This window comes from Bolinopsis microptera, chromosome 2 (genome assembly GCF_026151205.1).
Source record: "Bolinopsis microptera isolate Bmic1 chromosome 2, MBARI_Bmic_1.0, whole genome shotgun sequence".
Classification (NCBI taxonomy): Eukaryota; Metazoa; Ctenophora; class Tentaculata; order Lobata; family Bolinopsidae; genus Bolinopsis; species Bolinopsis microptera.
Window position 1 is genome coordinate 18,484,142 of NC_087073.1, and position 23,906 is coordinate 18,508,047.

The 23,906-nt window shown below is 37.2% G+C and overlaps 3 protein-coding genes across 4 annotated transcripts in view; 2 read left to right on the forward strand and 1 right to left on the reverse strand.

Annotated features, from left to right (window-relative positions):
- Window positions 1-23,906, reverse strand: part of LOC134811173 (elongin-B-like) — a 77,796-nt gene that overhangs the window by 3,118 nt on the left and 50,772 nt on the right. Inside the window, exon 1 of one of the 2 annotated variants that reach the window (XM_063817917.1) lies at window positions 3,739-3,764. The exons of the other annotated variant lie outside the window; for it this stretch is intronic. The gene's annotated coding sequence lies outside the window, so the exon portion shown is untranslated. Of the gene's footprint in view, window positions 1-3,738; window positions 3,765-23,906 lie in introns of those variants that run through there. 2 annotated transcript variants of the gene reach the window in all.
- LOC134811163 (tRNA (32-2'-O)-methyltransferase regulator THADA-like) overlaps window positions 6,310-23,906 on the forward strand; it is a 76,972-nt gene continuing 59,375 nt past the window's right edge. Inside the window, exons 1-12 of the mRNA XM_063817899.1 lie at window positions 6,310-6,357; window positions 8,515-8,601; window positions 8,821-9,383; window positions 9,534-9,661; window positions 9,840-9,949; window positions 10,142-10,335; window positions 10,470-10,592; window positions 10,750-10,845; window positions 20,938-21,139; window positions 21,315-21,394; window positions 21,578-21,679; window positions 21,809-21,907. Coding sequence (XP_063673969.1) covers window positions 8,517-8,601; window positions 8,821-9,383; window positions 9,534-9,661; window positions 9,840-9,949; window positions 10,142-10,335; window positions 10,470-10,592; window positions 10,750-10,845; window positions 20,938-21,139; window positions 21,315-21,394; window positions 21,578-21,679; window positions 21,809-21,907 — 1,782 coding nt within the window. The 5' untranslated portion in view covers window positions 6,310-6,357; window positions 8,515-8,516. The remainder of the gene's footprint in view (window positions 6,358-8,514; window positions 8,602-8,820; window positions 9,384-9,533; window positions 9,662-9,839; window positions 9,950-10,141; window positions 10,336-10,469; window positions 10,593-10,749; window positions 10,846-20,937; window positions 21,140-21,314; window positions 21,395-21,577; window positions 21,680-21,808; window positions 21,908-23,906) is intronic.
- LOC134811166 (mitochondrial-processing peptidase subunit beta-like) overlaps window positions 11,732-23,906 on the forward strand; it is a 96,946-nt gene continuing 84,771 nt past the window's right edge. Inside the window, exon 1 of the mRNA XM_063817907.1 lies at window positions 11,732-11,742. The gene's annotated coding sequence lies outside the window, so the exon portion shown is untranslated. The remainder of the gene's footprint in view (window positions 11,743-23,906) is intronic.

Sequence of the window (23,906 nt, forward strand, 5' to 3'; positions counted from 1 at the left end):
TCAGATAAGCAATTTCACATAGATCCAATGGATCCTTAGCTACTCCCTAGACTAGCTACTGGAGATGAACTAATAGGAAAAACCGCATCCAAATCTGACCTAGTGTTGCTGTGATATTGCACGCCAAAGTTTGAGGTTTACCTGTGATTTTATGTAAAACTTTAACTCAAAAAAGTAAATCTCAACTTTTGGAAAAGACTTGGACTACACCCTGGACCTGAGACTTGGGCATAGGTGTTCCTTAGACTGTTACATACAATCTTAATTCCGAGCTGATGGTTGTTCTTGAAATACGTGGTTAACTGTAACCCAAATATATATTAAATATATAATTGATGTTTTGGGACAAAGTGAGAGTCTCCACTCAGTTTTTCAACGAAATAGTTGTTTGAAAAGTCGACAACTATTTGTTTGAAAAACTGAGTGGAGACTCTCACTTTGTCCCAAACATCAATTATTTGATCGACTTACTCAAAAGAGTGAAAACAGATTGCATTATTTTTTTATTTTATTTGAAAATTCAATTAATCATTATATATATAAATCAAGCGTTACATTTCAGCCATGCAAAATTACAATGACATATTTTGATATACTAAATGATAAATGGTACTGCAATATAAGTTGCTTAATGTTTGGCCGGATGACAACTAACGAGAAAAATAAACTTGATTATATAATAATTAATTCGGCTGAACCAACACATAGCAAGAGCCACATTAACGTTGGGGCCGTCAAATATTGTTCAGGGTGGGCCAAAAGTCAGTACCCATACGTTGGCCTTAATAGCTCCGCCGTGTTTTATATTTGAGAGCTGTTGCTTTGCAGATGGCATACTGTACTTACTGGTTCGAGGATTCCGTCGTCAAAATTTGAAAATTCGAATATTTTAGACCACGCCCATTCAATATTAAAACACCTATATTGTTTTCTCTGAACATGCTGAATGCCTAATTTTTTCAGAGACGGTAGATTATCAAATGTTGCATATAATATGATCTGAAAACATGATATTATGTTATATATTATATGTTATGTTTATAACATAATATTTGTTTTATTCTGAATATTAGTTTTATTCTGATGAGGCAAAACGGATTAGAAATGACGAAGTTATCAAGCATTTTCTGTATCTCGTTAACAAAATTGACTGGGTGATTATGTGACACCATGACACGACACCTTAATTGGGCACCCTTAACAATTCCCATAATGTTTAACGGGGTAGTTAACGGGGTCACCTTATCATGTGATTAGGTAAACCAATCACCTGATCACACGTAATGAATAAACTTGCTATGCTTCATATCTCGGTCATCTGAGAAGCTACAGTTCTAATTCTTTCAGGACAAACGTAATTCGAATAGCCAAACACAATTCAATAACATTTAGCTTGATCCGACTATCCAAACTATCAAATAAATGTGAAAATGAACTTCCATTCAAAAAAAAAATGAACGCGAATATTTTGACAAATTCCTTGAACCAGTGGTGGTACTAAGTCATACCAGAAGGAAGTATTTAAATTGGGCACTCAGTGACTGAGCTATAAAGGCCAGCGTATGGGTACTGACTTTTGGCCCACCCTGTATAAAATATAAGAAAAATCCTTTTAACATTACTAATTGCTAGGATACAAGGATACAAGGATGCAAAAGTTATAATTACTTTATTAAATACACAATAGTTGTAATTCTGAAATAATTTAAGTTACACAATCCTAATAATTTACAAATCGAGTTTGTATGGTCCAATTTTATTTTAGGGGACTATATAGCATTATGTACTTGCCAGTATTTGAGTGGAAATCTGGGCTCTTATAATAGGCTGTGTATTGTTTGTTCACAGAGAGAATTGAATGGATTGCTCTTGCTGTTGCAGTAAATTTGGTAGGATCTCTAGAGTTTTGTTGGAGAGCAGACCGGCTAGGTCAGTGATGTTTTGGGGATGGAAGTTGAATTTTTCCCTAACTGGGGAGTAAAGCAAACAGTCAATTAATACGTGACTTTCGTCCTCAATAGGCTTGAGACCTTTGCTGAAAAAGCAGTAAGTGCACCATGTTCTTTTCTTGGTGCCCCTTTCGATGTAGAGGTCGTGGCAGCTGATACGAAACCTTGTCAGGCTTTTTCGAACATCAGGTATTTTGATAATTCGTAGATTTATAAATCAAGAGGCTTGCATATATTGAACATATTGACACGGGTGCAGAGTTGAGTCTGTACGGAACCTAGTAGTTTCAGATCCTTGTTTAACTTGCCGTACAGCAAGGTCATCCACTACTTTAGCCCGGCGAGGCACATAACTCCCTCTACAACTCCATGACAAATGTTTCATATATACTAGCCGAATTCACAAGATATATCCTTGTGTTTGAGAAGAGCTCGTTAGAACTGCTTCCTTTCCCTTCAGTATTAAGGAAAACACAATAATTATCTTTGGTTTCATCCTTATGTAGCAAAGAAAAGTTTTATAAATCTTTACTCCACTGGGAAGTATGAATAAATTATATTTTTTAATGTTGTTGTTTTTCATGACTAATATTTGATAAATTATTACCTTTAAATTTGATGGAGAAATAGTTACTGCATATTTTTCCATGTAGTGTGATGATACTTTGTAGACATTAGTGATGATGTTATGTCATATTTTTTACTTTACTTTACTTTACTTTAGATATGCCTCTGGTTCGAAATCATGTTTAATTAAACTAAAGAATTCTAGTTTTGACGAGGAGGCCTTGGCAGATTTCCAGGTATTCACGAATTCTTCCCTCATATTATGACTGATTTGGGTGTAGAGCTTAGATTTTGAGGAAGATGAGTGGGGGAAGTTGTATTTGGTGAGAAGCTTTGAGATGCTGGTATACCAAGGAAAACTTATTGTTTTATTGAACACAAAGTAGTTCTTTTTCAGTGCTTTCAAGGCGACTATAGTAATCTATTGCAAGTTTGCAATAGATTCTTCAAAACAAAGTGGGTGGCGCCCGCTTTCACCCCAGCAACCTATATATTTGATGCTTTTGAATGGACGGACAAATTAATGGTCAAGTTTAACTATGTTTATTATGATATTATTATTCATTGTAATATGGCAATAAAATTTAAATTTTGTTTTACTTAATGTACTTTAGGGTATGCTGGGGGCTGGCTTTGTCTTCTATTTTTGAAAGGTATCTCATGGTTTTGGAGTGGGGGCATACGACTTGACAACCATAAAGCAGGATTGGTTTTTATTCAAGAAAACAACAATTTCAAGAAAACAAGGAGTCAAATAGAATATTAAGGGCATGGTGCTATATGATAAATAATTTGAGGAAGCGATTCAATACAGGACCAATATATTTAATGTTGCCAAGGTGTGGCAAGTCCCCTTTCAACTTAACCTGATAGTTTTACTACCTCTTAATAGTTCTTTTATTCAAATTTCTGATTGTTTCTGAATAGACTCAGTGAAGCTGAAGACAGATTCTAATGGAAATAAATAGCTGAATAACTTATCGACATTTCTATTGTAGGTTTACATTGTATCACGTTGTGACACCCACGGTCGTTTCACTAGGTCCTGATGATACAGGGGAGCCGCGCACTTTGTGCGCGGCGGGTCATACAACGTATGACAAGGTTTACAACCTACCAGGACGCGCGCCGCGTTGGACTCGTCGACGGTCCTGGAACAATATATATGGAACAAACATTTTACGAGTATCACCCGTTAACATTTCTACGTCATACTTATATTCTCAAATTATTTGTTATATAGTAGTGCAGTGTTGAATGTATTAAAACCAGATTACCGTACCTTTTAATATATATACAAATAAATAAAGCAATGATTATTGTTTTGATTCACGATGTCAATCCTTGCGAGAAGAATTATTGGATGCGCGGCGCGACCCAGTAGTGCATCGCGCTACAACCCATACTACAGATCATACTTCAAAGCTTTTAAAAAATGTTTTGTCCCTGAACAATTAATGAATACCAACGTACATGCAATTAAAAATTTGTTGGGAAAATCTGCAATTTGCATTATACTGCGCGCCATTTCTCCTTCGGGAGCATGTAAGATTATATCCAAAGTTTGTTCGCCAATGGGGTGTGTCTGGGTGTCAAAGATCTTCAAGGTGGGTGCTACTTGTGATGAACTCTAGAAGGATGGGGTGGTAATACTCGGTCTGGCCGTCTGGAAGCCCATAGAATTCCAGTTCAGAAACCGAGTAAAAAGGTGCGGCTACTGATGAGAAGCCTCCTTAAAGTTTATTTGGGTTAGAAACGACATCTGGGTCCCTAAGTAAAATACAATTTTTTTAAAAGTAAAATACAATTTTTATTTTCCACAGAAGAATCAATACATATTGAATTATAAATATCCGATAATTCCATTAATAGTCATTAAAAGTTGCTTTGTCATTTGTAAAATCAAAAACGAAAAGCCGTACGCTGAACTGTGAACGCGCGCGGCGTTTTTTCTGCAGCTGCCTAGCTTCAAGCTTGTAGCCGCTAACATCAAAGCCGCCGCGCGCGCCCAGTGCTGGCGTGTATTCTCATTAACAATTAAACTTGGTCAAAGATAGTTATATACAATTCCTAAATTAAATCAATAATCATGTTAATATGAGTATTCAACACTACTCGACAACAAATATTTGCCGGCCCATCAACAATTCAGTCGCCGAAACAAAAATCAAATGTTTGCTTTTTCGTTTCGGGGACTGTTTGAACTCAGTACTATATCCGACTAATCATACTTTATAATGGTTAAAATACAAAGTAAAAAGATTTTCCTCGATGGGCCGGCATTCGCAACCAGCAACCGCGAAACGTTTTGAGTACGACAAACGATGACACCACCACCAGCCGTTAATTAATAAGTCCAATAAGTCCTACCCTCGCACAAGATTATTCTCAATTTTCTTGTTGTGTTCCACAACTATACTTCTGTATACTTCAGTGATTGGGCTGATGACTCCAGTGAAAGGGCTGGTGACTCTAGTGAAAGTGCTGGTGACGATGAGAAAGACCATAAACCAGGGATTCCTTCGGGAGCATGTAAGATTATATCCAAAGTTTGTTCGCCAATGGGGTGTGTCTGGGTGTCAAAGATCTTCAAGGTGGGTGCTACTTGTGATGAACTCTAGAAGGATGGGGTGGTAATACTCGGTCTGGCCGTCTGGAAGCCCATAGAATTCCAGTTCAGAAACCGAGTAAGGAGGTGCGGCTACTGATGAGAAGCCTCCTTAAAGTTTATTTGGGTGAGAAACGACATCTGGGTCCCTACCCTCGCACAAGATTATTCTCAATTTTCTTGTTGTGTTCCACAATTACATCGAGCGCTAGTAAAAAATTTTTCTTTGCAAAATGTTTGACCTCGGAATTACGCCGATGTGCGCGACATATTTGCGGCATTACCCGGATTGCCCGGCCCAATGATCGAGAAACTGCAAATGTTGTTGTACTTATTTTGTGTTCTTTAATGAAAGATATAATGTTTAGCTTTTGGCTTCGTTGCAGACGGTATGAAAAGATTTTTTTGCAGTTTTTACTAAAATCATGAAGCCTGATTTGCTTCGTACTGTGTTTATTGTTTATAGTGCACTACAATGTTTATGTAAATGTACTGAAGGGGTATCCTAAACATATTTTTGATCTTTTGGCAGGCCTTTCTCTCATTAAAACCTCAATTAAGTTTCCTATCATTTGGCTAAGCTGACCGAGTAGAAATTACACAGATGCGTAATTTCGCATTGATCCAATGGATCCAATAGCTACTCCCTAGACTTGGTGACTTGGTGACACTGTCTCGTTTTTCCTTGCAATGTATGTACGATAACCAAACTTTGAAATAGCTTGCAGTTGTTGTTGACATTGTTGGTTGACATGAAACAATAATAGACAATTCTGTTGTAGATCTAAAATTGTTGAGATGTTTGCCCACGTTCCTAATATATCTGCTCAACGTTATATTGCGTGATTTCTGAATTAAATTATTGTTAGTATTACTATTATGCACAGGTCCGTGTCAGGTTGCATAAACAATAAACTGCAACATATGGTTACATATAAATATACACAATTTTCAAATTCAATATGAAATTAACTGGACGGCACTCAGCCTGTCACTCCCATATCTGCATGCTTATTAACAGTAACACCTGGGGTCCCCAGGTTGTATGGAATTATACATGATAAAATACGCCATCACGGATCGGGAAATTGAGCGGCCATCCACAAATGAAAAGAAAAGCGGCCGCATTTCTTGTTGATAGTAACTTGTAAATTTATTCCTGTGCTTGTAATTATGGTCAAACGGGGCTTTAGAAAGCCAAACAGGCACCTAGGCCTGGGTTTTTACTTGCAGGTAGTTGTAAATGGGATTAACTTAAATATTTAGATATCTCCAATCCATTTATCTTTCCTTGTAAGGTTGTCAATGGTGGACAAAAACGATTATTTGTAGCTGTTGTTGGTTGACATAAAACTGTAAAACTGTTTTCTTTTAAAATTTAAATTTTTAAATTATTTGCAGCTGTTGTTGGTTGACATAAAACTGTTATGGTCAAGTTCGGAGACAACCTGTACATAAAATCAGTCACTAATTACACTCATTTCACTGCCATAAACGGTAAAATTAATTATAATTCCTCTGAAAGTCCAAGGGGTACAGGCTCTTCAGATATTATACTCCAAACCTTTCTATAATGATATCTGGGTTCAAAATTTAAATAACTCAACCTTGGTGGAGACAGTGGCCACCTGAAAATTACAAAAATAAAGGAGCTGTAAATCACTTATGAAAAAAATATTTACTCCAAATTTCACAATTTAAAGTTACGTAAGACAGGTGGGTACTCAAAAAGTGCCGGTTGAGCAGGTTTGTCTGCTCAACACAGGTGGAGCAGCTCACTGACTACATGAGCTAATATAAGTGACTAGAACTAACCCTCTCATGCTTTTTAATTGCTCCAAAGTCCTAATATTTAATATTATGGGTTATACCAATCATATTTCATAGAATAGGATCCTCAGAATCGGCTCAACCGAGGTGGAGACAGCATAACATAGCTTAACATGCAATTCAAAATCTGTTATTCTGTAGTTTAGGAGCTGTAGAGTGACTGTGGCAGTCCATTTGCAATACCAATGATTCTAAATCATCTACCAACTCATATTACAAGGCATCCTTGCTGAAAAGTACACTCAACATAGGTGGAGACTCAAATTTGGCAAATTTGGGCGTAAATTTGACCTCAGAAGTCAAGGTTCTCCACCTGGGTTGAGTGGTTGATGGCTAGTTTGATGAGTTGTATACATGCTAAAGGGTCACCCAATCTTATTTATTCCAAAAATCAACTGCCAAAGCTCAACTCAACCCGGTGGGGCCAGTTTTAATGCATTTTTTAATGTTTTAATGTTTAATCAACAATTTCTCCACCTTGTTGAGTACCTTTTCACAACTTTGATAATTTTTTCATTTGCTAGAACACTTTGCTTTAAGACAGAAGGGGTAACAGTTTTATGATCCCCTACAGTAGCAGTTAACAGAGCAGATTAGAATTAGTGATAAAACCAATGTATTTAGGCATGTTTGACAGGCATTTTACTGTTTCTTAATGAAAGATCTCCACCCTGTTGAGCGTCAATGGAAAAAACAAAATGTTTTTTTCTAGCTAACCTAGAACTCTCTAAACCTTTCTCCACCCCTGGTTGAGCAGCTTTGAAAAGTGCATTTAATTTCTCCACCTCGGTTGAGCACTTAAATAAAATATTGATAAAATTGTCAGATTGCAAATTTGATGTAGTTTGTGTTACCAATAACCTTTTCCACCTTAATCAAAAGTTTCTTCAACCAGAGCCAGTCTCCACCTTAAATCTCCACCTTTTAAGGGTTTGTTTAATACCACCTGTATCTGCTCAACCGTTCAACCTTTTAATTTATTTTTTTTACTCAGAGAAAGTCCTGAAAAATGTCTTGTCAGCCATATAATCAAGGAGTTTCAGTCTGTGTTGAGCTGGCTCCACCACACACTTCTAAAAAAGTAAAAAATGTACAGGTTGTCTCCGAACTTGACCTTATGTATAAGCTGATGCATTGACAGTTTTATTGCAGAAGGTTAAACCTTAGATAGAACTAAATCTAAGGTTAAATCTTAGAGAGAACTAAACCTTAGATTAAAAGCTAAACCATCACAGCTGTTTCTAGCGTTTTTTCTGTTGATCAGTTATATAGATCTATATCTATACACCATACAGTCAATTGTAGTGCATTGTGTGTTAAAATAGCACTAGTCCTGTACTTGTGGGAGCTCTAGCCACTCAGATGACCGAGCTAATAAGATTGGGATTGGGTGATTGGGTATCATACTGGAAGATCAATATGGGTGTCTTATCACATGATGATCACTAATAAACTTTTCTGGCAAGATTTACAATCTAATGCTTGATATGTTATAAGCACAAACGTTTGGGTGCTAGTTGTTGGGCTACCCTGTAGCTGTAGTAACTAAATCTTTCCCAGAAATGTCCAGAAAGAAGCTGAAACAATCTAAAGATAACAAAAATAGTCTGCTCTCTAAATGTCCTACTCTAAAGTCATCTCTTCTTGGTAAGACTTACAATTTTTGTTCTTATTCATGAATTCACTCTTACTTATTGATTTACTCTTACTAATTTATTATCCGTTTTCTGCAATTAAAGTTGTGAGTTTCACTAACTTTACCCTTAAACAATTTGATGACAAGAAAGTTTTGATTTTAAGTAATGGATTGATTTTCTATCCCTATCCTAAAAGTGGTGCCATTCAAACAAAAATATTTCATTTCAGCTTCAGAATCAGATGATGAACTTATATCAAAGCTGAGGGATGCTCTTGCTGGCAAATCTCCGGACATTAACAAGCTAATTGCAATTTTCCGTAGTATTATCGGTAAAACGTCATACTGCTCTCTGCAATATCAGCCATATGAATTCATAACATCAGTTGCCATCAGTGTCATAGAATACAAACAGTTACGGCAAATAGCATCTAAACTGATCTTAGCCCTTGCACTGTCTTACCCTGTAGACTTCAATCTCTGTTTGATGGAAAGGAAGTTGGTAACCTCTGAAAGTTTGATGTTTATGCTTCTCCACTGCTGTGAATGTGTGAAGCATTTAGAACTTAACATTTTGAAGTCACACTGGGAAGCCTACTTCAGAAGTGAACAGGACCTCTCAGTTATTGAAGATAATAAGTTTATATTTGGATGCCGAGCCTTCAATGCTTACATTGGAGCAGTTGAAAAATATCACGATGTCAGGGACAGACGAGATGTAGTGAACGACAAAACATTTGCTTCCGTCATAGCTTTTGCTTCCAACAAATCTTTCAATAGAGATTGCAGGCAGGTATAATAACACATTGAACATTTGAATTGTTTTTCTAATATAACTTCTCAGTTTTCCTTGGTTGAAAATAAACTTGAGACGAACTTATAGGCATTACCTAATCACACAATATCAATAATATTAACAAATTTAAACATTCTTAAATTTCAGGTATTGGGCTTGATCTGTTTGACACTTAAAACAATCTCTACAAAATCACATCAGCAGTCATACACTGAACTGCTCAGTCAGTCGTACACCCTTATCGAATCTGCTGACATTGACCTTGATTCCTACAGGTAATATAATTTTTGTTCAACTATGATTAAATACAAATCGTGAACATATTACACTATATTGTAAAAGATGCGTGGATATGTGGATTATTTAAAATACGTAATAAATTATGCAGGTAACTAACACCTTGATGTGAAAATAATAGATGCTCTCTTAATTAATAATTTCTGTATTTGCCAGGTTTTCTCTGTCTGCTGGGATGGTTTCAAAAGTAAAGGATTTCGCGGGAGACAGGGATGTCCTCTATAAACAAGTTCTGAACCATGTTATTAACATGGCCCAAAGGACTGGTATGTGCAATTTATTATGAATAACTATAATTTTTCATTAATCTAGACTATTCACTTTCGTAAGTGTCTCAGATGTGCTTTTCGCTGAACTTACATTTTCTTAATTTTAATTTTAACGGATGAAATTATCTTTAAAAAACAACCTTCCCAAATCGGTACTATCTAAACCATTAACCAGTTTTTAACTTCTAGACATCGACAAGCAGCTCACGATATCTGTATTCAAGACGATCAATCTGTTCCTACAAACGGTGCTAGCAATGGGCGAGGAAGCAAAGCTGCACTTCTATCCAGACCAGGAAGAGAGAGCAGATCCTCTGGGGGTTGATAAGGAGATGCTCCACCCTGAGAGTCCGCTTACTGGCCGACTTCTGGCTCTAGTTCAGGTTAATTTGGGGACTGGGCTACTGTAAATAGATTAAATTGAATCCCTGGATAGTACTAGATTATTTAAAGTTTGTAATTTTAAGTTAGGTTTATTGTTAGATTTCCTGCTTATAAAAGTTGATGCTCTTTTCAGGTACACTGGAGCAACAAGCTGGAATCAGTACGTAGAATAGTTGGTGAGATTCATAGTAACCTCATACAGGTTACTACTATGTTGTCTGGAGAACAAACCTCAGGAAATTTCCTAAGAAACCAGGTTTTTGTGAAGCTATTATAAAGCTATTTTTAACAATATTATTAACAATTTCTTTCCAACGTATCTAGTTTAAAATCATTTGCACAGATCAGTTTTACAATAATGGTATTTGGTTGAATATTTAACGAATGATGTTAACGAAGTCTGTACTCGCCAGGTTAAAGGTTTGCTGGCTCTCTCCTGGACGGTACACGGAAAGTACCAGGCACTCTCGCAACTAGTCCCCATTATCGGAACATCTACAGTTCTCCAGGTCATTATACTTCCTGTTTCTACTTGTAGTTTTCAATCTGATGTTCTTATTTTGAATAATTAGAGTTGGCAGGCCAGACATATTATTGGTGTGGATGAAATATAATAATAGCAATTGTATACAGCTGATGTTCTCAACGTGTCCCCATCATTGGAACATCAGCTGTATTAATAACTCATAAATATAATCCTTTTATTTACCTGATCGTAAACAGCTTGGTTTTAACTCGTATTCTATACAACTGTTTTCTTTCAAATCTGTGTTACAAGTTACCACACTACTTCCTATGTTTGCATAGCCTTTCTGGCAGGATACAGTTATAGTTGCTCCATTATCTACCGGGAACTCTGTATTTGTAAACACTCCAGTCCAGTCTTCAGGAAGTTTAGAACAATCTGAAACAATACGCTGATGAAATTACATTGGATATTATCTAGCTAAAACTTTTCCTGTGATAGCAGACCCACTCTATAGCAGATCCAGCAGACTATTAAAATAATTTTTTAGAAGGTCTAGGTCGGAAGATAGGAACAATATGAATGATACGAATTGAAGCTTGCTTTAATTGGTAGTAACCGTTGTACTTACCATGTTGTTCCTAGATGAAATAATTGCCGCTCAAAGGTCAGTGCATACGTGTAATTGTATTACACAAGCGATTTTTAACCGCACCCGCTGAAAATAAGCGCTGACCTTTGTATTGCATTTGACCAGCAATTATTTCAGCTAGGAAAATATTTTTTCATGGGACCAAAAGCAGCTGATAGATATCACTCCCTCTATCAGAAACAACTATAGAAACAATTTTGACTTGGTCTCACCAATAGCCTTGATCTTGTGTCCTCGGCGTCTGATGCACTTGCACACCAACCTCCATGCTGCAAAGCAAATAATTTGTATCCAAAGGACAATGTTGCTGTGAGGCACTTGTCATACGCATCAGTTCTTGATCGGTAAGAATCTTCTAGGAAAGGGTGTTTTCTTTCAATTGGCTGTTTAGCTCTGTTTCCTTTATCTTTCCAGCAACCGAGGTCTTCTACGACAACTTCTGAGAATTCTGAAGAGAGTTTTGTTTGTTCAAAAGGATATTTCTATTTTTTTATTCTACATCTTAATTATACCTTCATAACTGGGGTTTTTAATACGTGAATAATTTGATTCAATAATTCGTACTTCTTAATTTTGTTTACCTCGCTGCCACATTTAACGACAGTATCGATGGAAATTGACGATATGTATGTATTTCGTGAAATAGTGTTATGTAAGTAATATTTTCTTGATTCTTACCTAAAGTGTTCCGTATTAAAGCTGCAACGAGCAGAATAATCACTGTTCTTGACCAACACATGTTGTGCATCACTCTCAATACAGCACAAGGCAACTACAAAGTAAGCAACTCAGATGAAAACTGAAAAGTAATATAATAAAGTATGTGGTCCAACAATCGAATTAAAATTTTTGCGACATAATCCTCGAATTCAGAGTTGTTACAGTATATCATCAATAAAGTGGCACGTCTTAGATATGGAAAATGGCTATGTAATGTTATAGGCCCAGAAGTTTGAAAATTGGCTTATGGGGCACCCTGTATCAAATGGTGGAGGGTTCTTTTTTTAGTCGAACTTGGTAATTTATCAAGATATCACAGAACTGCGCTTGGCCTTGTTGTTACATTTTGTCAACAACAAAAAAGTCATGTGTGTCAAATTTGCCCAATAACTATTATTTATCGCTATCATATAATATATTAAAAGATATTATATATGTTGAATTTTGTTCGTCAATCATTAGGAGATCTGAATTCAGTCTTTCCTTAACTTAATTGTTGAATTCCTAAAGATGGTCGAACTTGGTAATTTATCAAGATATCACAGAACTGCGCTTGGCCTTGTTGTTACATTTTGTCAACAACAAAAAAGTCATGTGTGTCAAATTTGCCCAATAACTATTATTTATCGCTATCATATAATATATTAAAAGATATTATATATGTTGAATTTTGTTCGTCAATCATTAGGAGATCTGAATTCAGTCTTTCCTTAACTTAATTGTTGAATTCCTAAAGATGGTCGAACTTGGTAATTTATCAAGATATCACAGAACTGCGCTTGGCCTTGTTGTTACATTTTGTCAACAACAAAAAAGTCATGTGTGTCAAATTTGCCCAATAACTATTATTTGTCGCTATCATATAATATATTAAAAGATATTATATATGTTGAATTTTGTTCGTCAATCATTAGGAGATCTGAATTCAGTCTTTCCTTAACTTAATTGTTGAATTCCTAAAGATGATTGATTCACCAGGAAAATATTTTTTTCATGGGACCAAAAGCAGCTGAAAGATATCACTCCCTCTATTAGAAACAGCTATAGAAACAATTTTGACTTGGACTCACCAATAGCCTTGATCTTGTATACTTGGTTTGCAAAGAACCCACCTTCTCCATCAGCACCACATCCGTTGGACCGTCCATGCTTATTATACGTGTCCTCGGCGTCTGATGCACTTGCACACCAACCTCCAGCCTGCAAAGCAAATACTTTGTATCCAAAGGACAAGGTTGCTGTGAGGCACTTGTCATAAGCATCAGGTCGAGATCTCCAAGAATCTTTTAATAGAGGGTGTTTCCCTTCAATTGGCTGTATAGCTCTGTTGTCTCCTTTATCCTCCCAGCAACCGAGGTCTTCTACGACCACCTCTGAGCATTCTGAAGAAAGTTTTGTTTGTTTAAAAGGATATTTCTAATTCTCCATCATTCATGCCTTAATTTTGGGGATTTCAAAAAAATACACCTAAAAGAGCAGATTCTGATCAAGACGTGAATTCTTAAATACGTGAATAATTTAAATAAATGATTCATCTTTCCTAATTTCCTACCTGCCACATTTTACGACAGTATTGATGAGACACCGACGGTATATATAATATATTTCATAAAATAGTGTCATAGTAGTAATATTTTCTTTTTCTTACCTAAAGTGTTCCGTATTAAAGCTGCAACGAGCAGAATAATCTCTCTTCTTGACCAACACATGTTGTTCATTACTCTCAATACAGCACAAGGCAACTAAAAAGTAAGTGACTCAGATGAAAAATGATAATAAAGTATAAATCAAGAGGCTTGCATATAATGAACATATTGACACGGGTGCAGAGTTGAGTCTGTACGGAACCTAGTAGTTTCAGTTCCTTGTTTAACTTGCCGTACAGCAAGGACATCCACTTCTTAAGCCCGGCGAGGCACATAACTCACTCTACAACTCCATGTCAAATGTTTCATATATACTAGCCAAGTTCACAAGATATATCCTTGTGTTTGAGAAGCGCTCGTTAGAACTGTGGTCCAACAATCGAATTTAAATTTTGGCGACATAATCCACGAATTCAGAGTAGTTACAGTAATAACAGTATATCTTCAACAAAGTGGCACGTCTTAAATATGTAAAATGGCTATGTTATAAGCCCAGAAGGGCATCCTGTATCAAAAAATCCAAAAAGTTAAAGTTCAAGTATGAAAAGAAAATCGCGACGAAATCTTTAAATTGATCATTAACGACATCTTTAAATTGATCATATTTCTAAAAGAGTCTGAGTTTTACTAAACGGTATAAAATGATTCCTGCCGGCAGGTATAAAATAACAACAACTGTTGAGCCACCGAGACCACAACGGCATAACACCATTGCATCTCTAATCCTGCATACAGATCACTTTTCAACAGGCTCACTACTACAATACCATTAGTTGAGGTAACCCCACTCACTTAAAAGGGTTAGATCCCCAGTTGACTCGGCCATATTATGAGGCTGGGTGAATGGGGCGAATATGTTGCAGGTCTTTGCCTGGGCCTATGGGTACTGACGTTTGGCCCCCCCCCCCCCCCCCCCCTGTAATAAAAATATAATAAAAGTTATTATAATATAGGTATATGTTGAATTTTGTTCGTTAGTCATTAAGAGATCTGAATTCAGTCTTTCCTCAACTTGATGTTGAATCTCCAAACCTGCATACAAAAATACAAATCACTTTTCATCAGGCTATTGCATATTTGCTACTACTACTATTACTCATTAGTTGAGATGAGCCCACTCACTAAAAATGGATTAGATCCTCAGATGACTCAACCATATAAGGCTGGATGAATGGGGTGTATAACAAGAAATTGTCCATATACAATGGATTTACCCAGGGCGCTACGTTGCAGCTCTTTGCCTGGGGTCAATATTATGCAGCTGTCCCAATACCATTAGTGAACTATTAGCTCGCCCGGATAAGGATTTATGTAAAAACTAGGACATATTATACTGTCGTTGTGTGAGCAAAGAAATATCATAGTTAAGTCTGTGTTATAAATATTAAAGAGACTCTAGCTCTAGCAGGAAATTAACACAATGATCACAGTATTTCAAGATGTGTCAAGTACCGTGAATTCACGAAATCATGCTCTACCCCACTTAATGTGATAATTCTGAACATTTTTATACCCAACCATAGCTCCTAACTTCAATCAGCAGCAGATTTATTTTGATTTAAAATGCTGTAATCGCTCACAATCTTTTGCATGGTAACCAATAACCAATAACTATTTATCAATATTCAATAATTAATTTATGCTCCCATCATAACGTATTAAAATGGATCGAGTTGGAGTAAGGGATATTTTTGTGTTTGAATTATGAAAATGACTGTTGGAATGTAACATTGGAACAAAATTAAACAAATCTTGGAATGTCAATACGATTAAGTGATATCTGTGTCAAGGAGTTTTATATTGTTCACGCTGTGAACTACTATAATACTATTGGGGACCGAGGGGGGGGGGGGAGGGGGGAGGGGAGGAGGATGGAGGGTTCTTTTTTAAACGAACTTGGTAATTTATCAAGATATCACAGAACTGCGCTTGGCCTTGTTGTTACATTTTGTCAACAACAAAAAAGTCATGTGTGTCAAATTTGCCCAATAACTATTATTTGTCGCTATCATATAATATATTAAAAGATATTATATATGTTGAATTTTGTTCGTCAGTCATTAGGAGATCTGAATTCAGCCTTTCCTCAACTAAACTTAATTGTTCAATTCCTAAAGATGATTGATTCACCAGGAAAATATTTTTTTCATGGGACCAAAAGCAGCTGATAGATATCACTCCCTCTATCAGAAACACTGAAACAGCTATAGAAACTATTTTGACTTGGACTCACCAATTATAGCCTTAATCTTGTACACTTGGTTTGCAAAGACCCCACCTTCTCCATCAGCACCACAACCGTTGGACCGTCCATGCTTATTATACGTGTCCTCGGCGTCTGATGCACTTGCACACCAACCTCCAGCCTGCAAAGCAAATACTTTGTATCCAAAGGACAAGGTTGCTGTGAGGCACTTGTCATAAGCATCAGGTCGTGATCTCCAAGAATCTTTTAGTAGAGGGCGTTTCCCTTCAATTGGCTGTATACCTCTGTTGTTTACTATATCCTCCCAGCAACCGAGGTCTTCTACGACCACCTCTGAGCATTCTGAAGAAAGTTTTGTTTGTTTAAAAGGATATTTCTCATTTTAATTCTCCATCATTCATGCCTTAATTTTCGGGATTTCAAAATAATGCACCTAAAAGAGCAGATTCTGATCAAGACGTGAATTCTTAAATACGTGAATAATTTAAATATTTAATGATTCATCTTTCTTAATTTCCTACCTGCCACATTTTACGACAGTATCGATGAGACACCGACGGTATATATAATATATTTCATAAAATAGTGTCATAGTAGTAATATTTTCTTTTTCTTACCTAAAGTGTTCCGTATTAAAGCTGCAACGAGCAGAATAATCACTGTTCTTGACCAACACATGTTGTGCATCACTCTCAATACAGCACAAGGCAACTAAAAAGTAAGTGACTCAGATGAAAAATTATAAGTAAGTATGTGATCCAACAATCGAATTTAAATTTTGGCGACATAATCCACGAATTCAGAGTAGTTACAGTAGTAACAGTATATCTTCAACAAAGTGGCACGTCTTAAATATGTAAAATGGTTATGTTATACGCCCAGAAGGGCATCCTGTATCAAAAAATCCAAAAAGTTAAAGTTCAAGTATGAAAAGAAAATCGCGACGAAATCTTTAAATTGATCATTAACGACATCTTTAAATTGATCATATTTCTAAAAGAGTCTGAGTTTTCAAAGACATGGTAAATACTAGACGGTATAAAATGATTCCTGCTGGCAGCTGCTAGCTATAAAATAACAACAACTGTTGAGCCACCAAGACCACAAGGGCATACCACCATTGCATCTCTAATCCTGCATACAGATCACTTTTCAACAGGCTCACTACTACAATACCATTAGTTGAGGTAACCCCACTCACTTTAAAGGGTTAGATCCCCAGTTGACTCGGCCATATTATGAGGCTGGGTGAATGGGGCGAATATGTTGCAGGTCTTTGCCTGGGCCTATGGGTACTGACTTTTGCCCCCCCCCCCCCCCCCCCCCCCTGTAATAAAAATATAATAAAAGTTATTATAATATATATGTTGAATTTTGTTCGTTAGTCATTAAGAGATCTGAATTCAGTCTTTCCTCAACTTGATGTTGAATCTCCAAACCTGCATACAAATCACTTTTCAACAGACTATTGCATATTTGCTACTACTACTATTACTCATTAGTTGAGATGGGACCATTCACTAATAATGGATTAGATCCTCAGTTGACTCAACTATATAAGGCTGGATGAATGGGGTGTATACTGTATAACAAGAAATTGTCCATATACAATGGATTTACCCAGGGCGCTACGTTGCAGCTCTTTGCCTGGGGTCAATATTATGAAGCTGTCCCAATACCATTAGTGAACTATTAGCTCGCCCGGATAAGGATTTATGTAAAAACTAGGACATATTATACTGTCGTTATGTGAGCAAAGAAATATCAGAGTTATGTTTGTGTTATAAATATTAAAGAAACTCTAGCTCTAGCAGGAAATTAACACAAGGATCACAGTATTCCAAGATGTGTCAAGTACCGTGGATTCACGAAATCATGCTCTACCCCACTTAATGTGACAATTCTGAACATTTTTATACCCAACCATAGCTCCTAACTTCAAGCAGCAGATTTATTTTGATTTAAAGTGCTGTAATCGCTCACTCATGGACATTGTCCCAGCCTTTGTGTGAATATTTTTTTACCGCAATCTTTTGCATGGTAACCAATAACCAATAACCATTTATCAATAATCAATTATCAATTTCTGTTCTCATCATAACGTATTAAAATGGATCGAGTTGAAGTAAGGGATATTTTTGTGTTTGAATTATGAAAATGACTGTTGGAACAACATTGGAAGAAATTAAAAAAATGATTTTACGTGTAGTTTTTGTTACGTGTTGATAATCTAGCTCTCTATTTTATCGCTACATTACAACTGCCATTGTGCTGGTACTGTGTTTTTACTTTATACAAGTACAAGTACACGATGGAGGAAATGGATACTCTACAATGATTGTCAGTTTACTCTACCTAGCTGCAGGCTGAACTTCTGGAAACTAAATCGAAGCAGTTGGAATCCGTGCACTCCACTGTCAAGACCGCCGTTCAAGACACTGTTCAAGCTGAGATGAAGTCATACAGTCAAGCTGTGACTATAACTGCACCTGTGCTTACAGAAGAGAGTTTGAAAAAGGTTGTACAGAATGCTGTATCGGAAGAGGATCGCAGTAGGAATGTGCTCATCTTTGGTTTGAAGGAGACTGATGAAGAGAAACTGTGCGATAAAGTTGACGTGATTTTTCAGCAGATTGAAGAAAAACCACGTTTTGCAGCTATCCGGGTTGGGAGGAAATCTGCCAACAAGACGAGACCAGTCAAAGTTTCGCTAGGTAATTCTAGTACCGTTCACAGATATTAGTAAATGCCAAAAAATTGAGACTGTGTGAAGATCACAAAACTGTTTTCATATCTCCAGATCGATCACCTGAAGATCGAGCTATCCATCAGCAGTTGATCTTGGAAATGAAACAGATAGCCAAAGAAGACACTAAAAAACATTATTACATCCGAAATGGTAACATTTGTAGTGAGGACAAGATGTTAGAGAGTGATACATAATAATGAGTGATATACGTCCATATTAAGTTTTTACCGTGTGTGATTATTTTTTTTTAAAAAGGTCAAATAAGTACTTTTGGTTTTTATATTTGTTACTAGTATATTTATATGTTGAGTATCTAGTTTTTGGATTATATCGCGAGGCCAGCCGCTTTGACATTGGCAATCTTTATTTTTTATTTGGATTGTTGATATAAGCGGGATAAAAATGCTTTATTTCATTTCATTTCATTTCATTCAAAATGACTGTTGGAACAACATTGGAAGAAATTAAACAAATCATGGTAATATGTCAATATGATAAAGTGATATCTGTGTCAAGGAGTTTTATATTATTTACGCTGTGAACTACCATACTACTATTGGGGACCAGGGGGGGGGGTGAGGGGGGGGGGGGAGGATGGGGGGTTCTTTATCAAGATATCACAGAACTGCGCTTGGCCTTATTGTTAAATTTTGTCTCAACACCAAAAAGTCATGTGTGTCAAATATTAATATTAAGAATAACTGATAATACTTTTATTCACCTGCTCGTTTACAACTTGGTTTTGATTCGTATTCTATACAACTGTTTTCTTTCAAGTCTGTGTCACAAGTTACCACACTGCTTCCTACTTTGACATGGCCTTCCTGACAGAATACAGTTATAGTTGCTCCATTATCTACTGGAAACTCTGTATTTGTAAACACCCCAGTCCAGTCTTCAGGAAGTTTAGAACAATCTGAAACAGTACGTTGATGAAATAGCATTGGATAGCTATAGAAATATGTACAAATTTTGTTCGTCAGTCATTAGGGGATCTGAATTCAGTCTTTCCTTAACTTTATTGTTGAATTCCTAAAAATGATTGACTCACCAGACTTTATCTTGTACACTTGGTTTGCCCCGCCCCCACCTTCTCCATCAGCACCACAACCGTTGGACCGTCCATGCTTATTATATGTGTCCTCGGCGTCTGATGCACTTGCACACCAACCTCCATTCTGCAAAGCAAATACTTTGTATCCAAAGGACAATGTTGCTGTGAGGCACTTGTCATACGCATCAGGTCGAGATTTGTAAGAACCTTGGAGTAGAGGGTGATTTCCTTCAATTGGCTGTATAGCTCTGTTTTCTGTATCCTTCCAGCAACCGAGTTCTACTACAACCACCTCTGAGCATTCTGAAGAGAGTTTTGTTTGTTAAAAAGGATATTTTTAATTTTCATTCTCCATCATTCATACCTTAATTTTGGGGGATTGCAAAAAAATACACCTAAAATAGCAGATTCTGATTGACGTGAATTCTTAAATACGTATATAATTTAAACAAATGATTCGTCTTTCCTAATTTCCTATCTGGCACATTTAAAGACAGTATCAATGAGACACCAACGCGAACGGTATATATAATATAATTCATGAAATAGTTTTATATAAGTAATATTTTCTTGATTCTTACCTAAAGAGTTCCGTATTAAAGCTGCAAGGAGCAGAATAATCACTGTTCTTGACCAACACATGTTGTGCATCACTCTCAATACAGCACAAGGCAACTAAAAAGTAAGCGGCTCAGATGAAAAATGATAATAAAGTATGTGGTTCCACCTTAACCGCTTAACGGCTTATTTCTCATAAACACGTGGACTCTCGCTACCAGTCCGCCCTTTCCACGTGCGTCGTGCCTTCCTACCAGCACGACATAATTATTAAGTTTTTCTATCTAGTCCTATAATCGGCTCTCAGAACATGCTCTACAAAAAGATCGAAATGAGTTGCTATAATTATAGGATATAATATTAGAGGGTATATTAGAGACAACGTGCTCTAACCATCACTTAACCAACAGCCGTAGTTGAGATTTGGGACTAATGAAATAACGCAATTCTATTTTTATAACCTCAAACCAATTATTTATAATCGTGATAATATACGAAATAACATTATACCACCGGACTTCATTTCAACCTAATAAAACTAAAATCTCAGATAGAGCCGGATCTGCCCCACACCATCCTCTCCACCCTGACCAGCCAGCAAACAGTGGTGAGTCACTGTGCCGGACTCTACTACACACTCTACAAACACGATGAGACAGACAAGTCTCAGGAGACTTGGCTAGCTCCCATTACGGAGCATCTTGATAACCCCTTCCTCTGTGATCTGTGTCTCAGACCTATACTGGAGTTTGGTGAGGGGGGTTTAAGTTTGACTTTTTATTTAATTTAATAATATGATTTTTAATTTTAGTGTTTATGCTGGTCATGGTATTCGATAGGGAGAGTTTTCGATCGCAGCTGTGTTTGTGAAATTAACATTACTGGTTCGGTGAATATTTACAATTGAAGCTGTAACTATTATTTCAGACGAAGGAAGTCTGTATTATCTACGAGATATTCTCAACACCCAGAACAGAACAGATGAGCTTGTAAGAGTACTAAGAGAGGTAAATTAACCAGGTTTTCACGAGCCTAATTCTTTTCTTGTATCGTCCAATCTTCAATAGCTGGTCTACAGTTCAATTGAGACATGAAGATATTCCACTCCGGCATGAACTGCGAATAGCATTAAAACTATACAAGTGCTGTATCTTCGTGTTTGTCTAATTCTCACTCGGTCAATGTCTCAGGGACGGAGGTTAGGGTTCCTGGATGTTAAGTTTACTGACGAGCCTGAGCTGTTTACTGATAACCAAGACACTATCTTCGAGATTCCTCTCTGGAAAATAAAGGTGACAATTGTTGCCCGTCTCGTGTGAATTATTTGCTGTTGAAGTCACATTTTAAGAGCTTGAAACTAATTAGTGTTTTTGGCGGATTAACTATTAGAAATTGGAAGGTTGAATGATCCAAATTTTCAGATTTTGTGTGACGGTAATGACGATGGTAACGTGTTGAGTGTAATGAGTCTGATATGTGATACTAACAAGACTGCTCTTCCTATGACTCGTACTGAACTGGTAAACACTAAACAAGATACGTTTTTGTGTTGTTATTTTTAGATAAATAGCCACAGAAGACAAGTCCACGTGATCTGGATTGACCTTATGAATGCGTATGGGAGAGTCCCGCACAGCCTTATTATTTATGCCCTACGCCGGTACCACCTACCTGAAAGCTTCATTAAGCTTATAATTGAGTATTATGGAAGCCTCAGTGTCCTAGTTAAGTGCAGGAAATGGACATCCAGAACATTCTGGTATGAGCTAGGCCTGTTCCAGGGAGACCCACTGTCCGTGATCCTGTTCCTTATAGTATTCAACATCCTACTGGAACTTCTAGCTGTACTGTGCAGTCAAGTTGGGTATGAGCCAAGCTTCAGTGATAGCAAGACCTCGAAGAAAGCATTTGCTGATGACCTAACCCTGTTGTCGAAGAGCGAGAAGGAGATGAAGAAGATGTTGAAGGTAGTAGAAGAGTTCCTGGACTGGTCGAAGAAAATGAAGGCTAAACCATCGAAGTGCCTGTCTATGTCTATGAAGTGTACTGGAGGAAAGTACAATACCTATGATGCAGAGTTTGTACTAAGCGAACAACAGGTGCCGTCCATTATCCAAGCACCAATGAAGTTCCTAGGAATGTACATGTATGTAGATCTTGAGGTGAAGGAAATTCGGTCCATGATTAAGAAGAAGTTAGAGGACCTTTTGGAAACAACGTCTAATGATGAAATCACCGGTCCAATGAAGGCGTGGGTGTATAACCACCTCATCATTAGTAAGATGTCATGGGGGTTTACTGTTTATAACCTAAGAACCTACCCATCACATTTGTGAGAGAGCTTGAGGCACTGTGTAACAGATACCTTAAGAAGTGGCTAGGGATTGCGCATCCTTGCACCACCACCGTCCTCTACAGGAGTAGAGACCAGAAAGGATTGCAGCTGAAAAACATCTGCACTGAGTACAAAGTCATCCAACTTATTAAGGGACACCAACTTTGTAACTCAAGTGACCCCTACATCAAAAAAGTGTACTCTAACCATAAGGCTATTGCAGACACTCAGAAGATGTGGTCTTATCCCAAAGAGCTGAAAGACCGTCAGCGCCAACTTTACTTCCAAGAGTTAGTTGGAAAACCTGCAGTTGGTACAAATGGCCTCGGGTATGGGACAAGATATGAGGACACATCAGAGAGGAAACTGCTAACCAACATGGTGAGGACCTTTGATGAAGAGACACTTATTTGTTCACTTTTTGACAAAAAGCGGCAAAACCTCTTTCTCACATGGGAAAATACAATGACATTTGACACCACGTGGAATAACCTGATCTATCAACTTAGTCCGGAACTGTTAAAGTTTCATGTCAATGCTATCCATGACACTGCGTCAACACCTAGCAACCTAAAGCTTTGGAATAAAGCCGTTTCAGGAAACTGTAAACTCTGCAGCAAACAAGGGACACTCAATCATATCCTCACGTTCTGCAAGGTTGCACTGAGACAGGGACGTTTCAACTGGCGCCATGATCAGGTCCTACGTGAAATCATGAAGACTGTTTCATCACAGATCGAAGAGTTTAATTCCGACATTGCCAAGGAATCGAAGAGGGCACCGTCGGTCTTTCACAAGGCAGGCAATAAGCGCGAGAAGGTTACCTTAGCTGACCCAACTCATCATAAGACCAAAAGATATTTCTTTTCAGATGCCAACGACTGGAAGATAATATTTGATGAGGATGAGAGACAGAGGAACTTCCCGCAGCACATTGCAGCTACACCACTAAGACCTGATGTAGTGATCTATTCAGATAAAGCAAAGAAGGTTTATCTAATGGAGCTGACTTGTGGAAATGAGCAGAACTTTGCTGATCAAGAGAAGCGAAAGATGAAGAGATATCAGCAGCTGACAGAAGAGATAAAAGCCAACGGATGGGCTTGCAAGCTCCAGACAGTAGAAGTGGGAGCTCGAGGCATTTACAACTATAGCCTCCCAACCTTTATGAACCACCTGAACGT